The sequence below is a fragment of the Giraffa tippelskirchi genome, chromosome 9, assembly GCF_054371585.1.
Source record: "Giraffa tippelskirchi isolate mGirTip1 chromosome 9, T2T-mGirTip1v1.2.pri, whole genome shotgun sequence".
Lineage (NCBI taxonomy): Eukaryota > Metazoa > Chordata > Mammalia > Artiodactyla > Giraffidae > Giraffa > Giraffa tippelskirchi.
Window position 1 is genome coordinate 92183953 of NC_137283.1, and position 7397 is coordinate 92191349.

General features: G+C 53.0%; 1 protein-coding gene across 1 annotated transcript in view; it reads right to left on the minus strand.

Annotated features, from left to right (window-relative positions):
• Positions 1-3432, minus strand: part of RSPO3 (R-spondin 3) — a 92003-nt gene extending 88571 nt beyond the window's left edge. Inside the window, exon 1 of the mRNA XM_081529796.1 lies at positions 2813-3432. Within this exon, the coding sequence (XP_081385922.1) occupies positions 2813-2909 (97 nt within the window). The 5' untranslated portion in view covers positions 2910-3432. The remainder of the gene's footprint in view (positions 1-2812) is intronic.
• Between the last annotated feature and the right edge of the window lie 3965 nt (positions 3433-7397).

A 7397-nucleotide genomic window follows, 5' to 3' on the forward strand; every position in this document is an offset into this window, starting at 1 on the left:
TAATATTTCTTGCAAATAATTTTTTTTTGCAAGAAACTTTTCCACCAAAACATTCAAGAGATCGCTTTAAAATTTTTGAAAAATAGTTCTTGCACCTTAATTTTCTATCATTAGTTAAGATTTTAAAGTTTAGGAGAGTGAAACTATTTAACTCTAAGGACAAAATGGATACCCTCAAATACTTTGTCTCTTGAAGAATTAAGAGGAAAGACTGTTTCTTTTTAGAATACCTCTACTACCTTATTTTTCATTTAAACAACCTTTTCTCAGTCCCTATTTGAGAAAACTTTTTTCCCCAGAGATTTCCCAAACAATGAGTATGTGAACATGCAATCTGACCTTGAATTTCTGGATTTTTGAACAAATCTCTCTCTTTACCCTCTTACCCCTTCCCCATTCTCAAAACAAACGAACAAGCCCCATGCTACACCTGCCAAGAGAATCTGTCTCCTCAGAGAACGCAAGGGGTCGCCCCTCTCCCATAATTGCACCAGCAAATCCCAGTAGCAAAGGCAAGACTCAAGCGTGAAGGAGCAAGGAGCATCCCCTGCTAGGGGAATTCTCTCCCGGCCCCACACCCACAGCACAATCAGAATTTCAACACAGTTCCACCCACTCCGTCTCTCATCCCCGCTGCACAACAAGAGGGCGCCTTTGACTTGGCCTTGAGACAATGAAGACAGATCAAAAAGCGGCTCGTCTTTAGGCTCTGTAAATCCTCTCGAGTCCAAGCCCAGAGGTGCATCATCCCGCTCTGCTCCCAGAAGACTTGGGGCAGCACCACTTGGCAGCTTTCTGCACCGCTGTCCTCGCTGGGGAAGTGAGAACCAATGGGTGGTCAGCTTTCCTGCCGGTGTCTTTCATCGCAAACAGTACCTCCCCCCCACCCCGGAATCGGAGATAACTCTAACACTGACACCCAAGACCCTGTACTTCCCCTTCAATTGTGGGGCACCTGGCCCTGGGATCCTCGGTAGGGTGAAAGAGGGTGTGAGCCATGGGCGCCGGGCGGGGTACTGGCTGGAAGAGGGATGGGAAGTCAGGAGGCTGCACTTGTGCCTAGCATCTCTCCTTCTCCCCACCGACCCGCGGGAGAGACTCAGTGCCCTCGGGCCGGACTCTGCAAGAGGGGGACCTGGGGACTGCCAGGAACCAGGGCAAGGCTCGAATCCCAAGCCATTTGTTTTGTGAGGCAGCCGCAAGGCTCGAGTGGAAGGGTAGGTGGAAGAGTTTCGAAGACTACAACCACTCAGAGGCCAAGAATAACAAATCAGATGCCCTGACGTGTTTAGATTAGGCCCTCCTGCCCCCTGCTACGCGATCCTAGAGGCAATGAGGCTGGGCAGGAGCCCCTGGGGCTTTGGCTCAGCTATGTTTTTTAAAGACAATTTTCAGGTGAATCAAACCTTGTCTGCCTTAGGCAAGAGGCACAAAGGGAGCTTTCAGGGGACCCTCACGTCCAGGGACAGGGCACAAATAGCGGCGGAGAAGCGATGACTAAATCTCCATCTCACACAAGCCCATGCTGTGTCTTCTGCGCTGTTACCCACGCTTACCCGGAGGGGCTTTGCGGACCAGCGCTGGGAGCTGGCTCTGCGCGTCGGAGCAGGCGCAGCCAAGCGTCATTGGCTCCCGGGCGGCGGAGGTCTGAGTTGGTCAAGGCAATAGCATCGTTCTCTACGCCCCGGGAAGCTTTCTCCCTCCGGGTCCCCGCCAGAGCTCCCTACACTGGAGCCCGGGTCGCTCCGGCTCTATCTGCGAAGAAGGGACTCCCCACTTCTGCACAGAAACCAGCGCGCCCAGCGCGCCAGGCTTCCCGGGAGCAAGGAGAGGTGCCTTTCTCGGGTTTGTCTCCTCATCTGTGGAAAACGCCACCTTGAAACAGACCAAGCCGCGTTGGGGGTGCCCTTAGGGGTACCCGTTTCATCCCAACTACAGCACAGTCCTAGGAAGGCTACACCAGCCAACCTTCCGAGTGATTGGAGTCAGGAAAAGGGGAAGCGAGGAGGCGAGCCAGAGTCTTTAGGGGAACCCATTCTCAGTAGGTGTCTGCCCCCAGGGGACCCACCTGAAAGGACCTGAGACGGTAAAAACCCTCCCGGGTGACAGGCAAGATTGTCACTGGAAGCCTGGCACCCTTGGCTCCCAGCGGCTGGCTCGGCAGCCCTCACGATCCCCCGAGGGGTACGCCGAGCGGCTCTGCCAGCGCGCAGGCAAGCGAACCCAGAGCGCCCGGCGCGCCCTACCGTTCCACTCGCGCGTGGCTGAGGGTAGCGGCTGCTCAGGCGCTGGCTCTCCGTTTCCCGAGTGGCAGGAGAGCTCTTCGCGACCCCAGCCCCGAGGGAGGACCCCGCGAGGTCTCCCCACGCGAGGCGGCGACGCAAGGTGAGCGGGCGCCGCGGCCGCGCCTACCCCGGCGGGCACTCAGTGGGTCAGGGGCATCCCGCCAGCCGGGCAACCGCGATGCCTGGGGGCTGGAGGCTCCGGTCCCAGTCTTGGGAGGAAAGTACACATCCCCTGAGCTGGTCTTAACGAAGGAGAGAACTTTTCCCCTAACCTGCGGTTATGGGGGCGCGGGAGGCACAGGAGCGCCGGGTCCGCCGGACTATGGCACCCAGGAAGATGCGGGGCAAGAGAGGGGCCGCCGAGAGGAAGGCGTGAAACACCGTAGCCTAAACTGTTACCTCCTCTCCAGGCGTGGGGTGTGGGTGGGAGGACTGCCGCCGCTGTGAGCCGACTCAAGTTAAGGAAAAGCGACCCGACAGGTGAACGCGGCGGGAGGGAGCAAATGCGTAAAAAAGCCTGCACTTACTTCTTCGCTGGCGCCTTCCCCGGGAGGCGTTTTGGCTGCCGATGTATTCCATAAAGTTCAAAATGATAAAAAACCAAGAAATCAGTCGCAAGTGCATAGTAACCCAATAATGTTTCCCTTCCTTTGCTCCTTTTTTTTTTCTTTTGATTGTTAATTAAGATTGACTGTTTCAGAAATACACGTAGGTGTTAGGCGTATGGAGAGAGCAAGCGCTAACCCCAGCTGCGGACAACTTCTTCACTCAGATCCGACAGGCGAGCCGGGATGGCAAACGCAGCGGGGTCGGGTGCTCAGGGAAACCAACTATTGTACTTTCAAACTGTCCGAGCCCTGAGCTGCGGGGGCTCCCGTGCGGTGGCTGTCAATGCCGCGAGTGAGGGTTCCAGAAGCAGCGAGCGGCCTCGCCAGGGTGGCCGCAGGTAGCATGGTGCGCCGCGGCTGCGCGGGATCCGGGCGGGCGGTGGCGACGGCGGCGGCCCCGCGGGCTTTAGAGGTGGCGGCAGCAGCGGCGGGGGTCCCGGGAGCGGAGGGGAGCGGGCGCCGTGGGCACCGCGGCCATGGCCAAGGGGCGGCGGAGAGACCCCGAGCTGCTTCTGCCGTTCGCAAGCAGGAGCGGCTCCACTGGTGGAGGGAGGGAAGGAGGGAGGCCGGGAGGGAGGGACAGGGCGAGGGAGGGGGAGGGGGACGGCTGCGGGGGGCGGGGGGGAGCTTGGGGGCGGGGAAGGAAACTGCTGGAGCAACAACCCCGAGCGACCTCAATAACTTTCAATTTCAAGAGTGAAAGAGGGAGCTGGAAAAGTACAGGCGTCGCGATTTGGCAGAGGCACGGGAAGAGGCGCCTAAGGGGTCCCGGGTCTGCGGCGGAGCATCTCTGGACGCGGCGAAGAAGGCGGGAGAACGAGAGCCCGGGGCGGGGGGAGCCGAGGAGGCACTGCGAGCGCAGTGTAACCCCTCCGAAGGGCGGCTCTCACGGGGAGAGGTGGGCGCGCTCCGGCTGCGAATGTGGAGGTGGAAGGTCCAGCGGCCGCGAGACCACCCCGCCCCTCGTCCCAGCTCCCCGCAACCCCCGCCCCCCGGGCCCGACTCCCAAGTTGGGCGGGTCTCCGCCGCCCGAAGCCGGGCGCGCTCCTCTCCTCCCGGGGGCCGAGCGTCCCGGCTCCCTCGCGCCTCTGCTCCCGGCGCCCGCGCGCAACCCCGGCCCCACGGCAGCTCGCTCCTCGCCCTCCGGGGCAGATCGCTGGAGGGTTTCTGGCTGCGAACTCCTTCCCCGTCTTCTCGAGCCCCTCCTCTGTTGCTTCTCTCCTTTCCTTTCTTTCTTTTCAATAAAAGTCGCTGCAGTTGGTCCGGCGCAGGGCGGGTGGTCTGGAGGAATCTCGGTGGACACTCGCGGTCGGCCTGGCCGCCCGTTACCTGCCCGACGCGGGTCGGACTCAGAGGTGTGTGCTCTCACACACCGTTTGGAAGTTCAACTGTGCTGCGACTTTCTCCCAAAGGGAGTCTCTGCCGGGGCTCTGGAAGATTCCTCCTCCCCTCGGGCAGTTCCCTCCGCAGTCAGCTCGCCCTCGCTCTGCGCCGCTCTCTCTCTCTCTCAATCTTCTCGAGATCTCGTGTGCAATTTGGTTTCTCATCTGGGGGACTGGGAATGATCTTGGGAAAGATTTTTCCTGGCTTGGGCGGGGGGAGGAGGAAAAGGTCCGCTATTCCTGTTCCCAGTGCAGGTAGGGGTCCTTGGCAGCGGAAAATAAGGTTCGTTGTTCTCCCGCGCCTTCGCCCTCCTCCCACCCCCCCCTCCACCCAAGGTGGAAAAGCTGAGGGCTAGCCCTTCAGAGAGGGGTACACCCAGGCTCTTATTAATCAGTGGTAGCTTCTCATCTCTTTTCTTCCAGTACTTACTGAAGAAGCTGAAAGTCACAAGCCCCCAAAGTGATTTTAATGTAAATTTGTCCTCTGTGCTGTATTACTCAGACTGTCTCCAGGGTTCTGCTCTATGGCCTTACAACTTTACACAGCCCCAGGCTTCTTAGAGGTGGCTTTGAAAAAGTCCCTGATTCAAAGACACCTTGCTAATGCTTATGCTCAAAAATTCAGGTTTAGAAAATAGCTAAAGCCTTGAAGAAAAACAGTAAGATCTGTCTTTTTCTCTCTTTTATCCATTTGTAATCCCTCTTACTGGATTGCCTTAATTTATATGTTGATAAATGAGAGGAGAAAAAAAAAAGTGATTGCTTCTATCCATCCCATTTTACAAGCTTGCAGTGCTTCATTCAAATCGTTGTGGGTCTATGAAGATGTAGCTGATATTCATCCCCAAAGTGAGGAGATGAAATGGCCTGGAAGCAATAGGAAGGGAACATGAAATAAACACTCCTGTGAAGGTGCTAAAAATTAGAATCTGAGAGACTGGCCTTTCCTTGTGAATTCCTTAATTAAATATCATCTATTACTTTGCATACCTGTATGGGAAATTTGAAGGTAGAAATAGTTTTCTTTAGGTTCTTTATTCTGCAGAAAACAATAACTCATCAAGATTATCCTTTGGGGCTTATTTTAAAGATTGTCATTTGCAACATTTCTCTTTCTGTGGTGGAGCTGTGTTTTCTATACATCACTCACACACACTCCCTTCCTTTATCTGTTGCATAATGTCCTGTTCCAAATGACTGAGTCTATTACTTTGAACCAGAAAAGTTGCAGATAACAGGACAATTCCAATACTGATTGTCCAAGGAAGAAGCTACTCTAGTTTTCTGTGCCCCTCTCAGCCAGCTTTGCTTTCTTTCTTCTTAATGCCTCAGATCCTGAATATCTGCACCATAAAATGTGGGGATTTAAAGGCTGTGGGAGGCTCCCTTTGAAAAGGACTCCAGAGAGGGCTTTTCTAATCCTGGATACTTGAGCCGGATGGGGTGAGGTTGCAAAAAGGGGATGTAAAAAAGCAATTTGGCGAACAAATTCAGGGAAATAAACATGAAGAAAGACATTTACTTTTCACTGTGTGTTGTGCAGACATACGTTCGTTTGGATGAGGGCAGGAACGGCCCTGTCAATAAATAAACAAACACAGCGAGAAGCTACAGTTCCTGAGCCATCCCAGGAAAGATGCAGTGGGCAGGAAAAGCTTGTCAAGGAGTGAGTGCTGCTCTGAAGAAACATAAGGAAAACATTAAATAAATGGCGAGTGTATTCTTTCTCTCTTGACTCTATCCATTAGAATAACTTTTTCCTGATCCGTGTTATCATACTATTAAATGTGTATTTTCTTGCCTGGCTGAGTCTTACGTCCCCTCCACTGTCCTTGCAGCTTATGGAAAGCTTGCCATGGCCTTTTTTGTGCAACATAGTCCTTTTTTTTAAATCAAGAAAATGATGCTCATAGAAGCATGTGGCTGCCGATGGATTCTAGGGCCCAAGCCTAAAGCAAGTTAAAAGCCATAGGCTTAGCCTAGAAGTCAACTTTTGCTTGCTGTCTGTTTTTCTCCAGAAAACATTAAAGTTCCAGGGAGTTTAGATAACCAGGAGTTTGAGTCAGACCGTGAGGACAGAGAGTTTTGGACAAAGATAGAAGGTTAAACACATCCAGACTAGTTACTGCAACTTTTCTCTCTTTTCTTTACTTCCCCCACCAGGCAGTGACAACAGCAACAAGTTATTTTTGTCCCTTGCAGCAGTGGCACTTTAAGGAAAGAAAATGATTGTCATATTGTTGAATCCATACTGCAAATATGTGAGGGGGGGTTGAGCGGCGGTGGTGGTGGTGGAGGCGTGCTCCAGAGAGAGCAAGCCCAAGAGTTTGGAACGGGACATCACTGGTAGTGATGAGAGATGTTTGGCAAAGTTCGGGCTGACATCAGTCATTATACCACAGAGCTAACATGCAGATCCTGAAAACGCTCAGCTCTCCAGTTACTCAGATCTGGAGGCATCTGAGTGAGTTAAGTCAAGCAGGGTACTGCGGGTGGGGTCTGTGTAACTGATGCAGCTGGAAGTCACTCCTGAACCAGAGAGCAGACAGCAGTATTTAAAAACCATTGAAATGAGTAGATGAAGGAAATGGCTATTTTTAGAGAGAGAAACAGAGGAGACAGAATTATTATAGCAATTTAAAAAATGATTAAATGGTTATATAGCATTAAGAGCATGAGAAAATCAAAACCCATGATGAATTACTTTCTGTCAACGAGAAAGAATGTTCTTCCTCCCGGATGAAGTTATGGGACACTTAGAAAATTGTGGTGAGCACCTTCTGGTGTAAGGGCTTCCCAGGTGGCACAGTGGTAAAGAACCTGCCTTCCAGTGCAGGAGACGCAAGAGACTCCAGTTCGACCCCGGGGTCAGAAAGATCCCCTGGAGTAGGAAATGGCAATGCTCCTCCAGTGTTCTTGCCTGGAAAATTCCATGGACAGTGGAGGCTGGGGGGCTACGGTCCCGTGGGGCCGGAAAGACTCAGACACAACTGAGTGCACACGCACTGTCTGGTGTGCCTGTTTTTAAAAACCTTTCACAAATCAGTTGATTACTGGGCTCATTTACATAGTGAAAATCTGGTAGTACTTAATATAAATTATTTACTACCTCAGAAAATTTT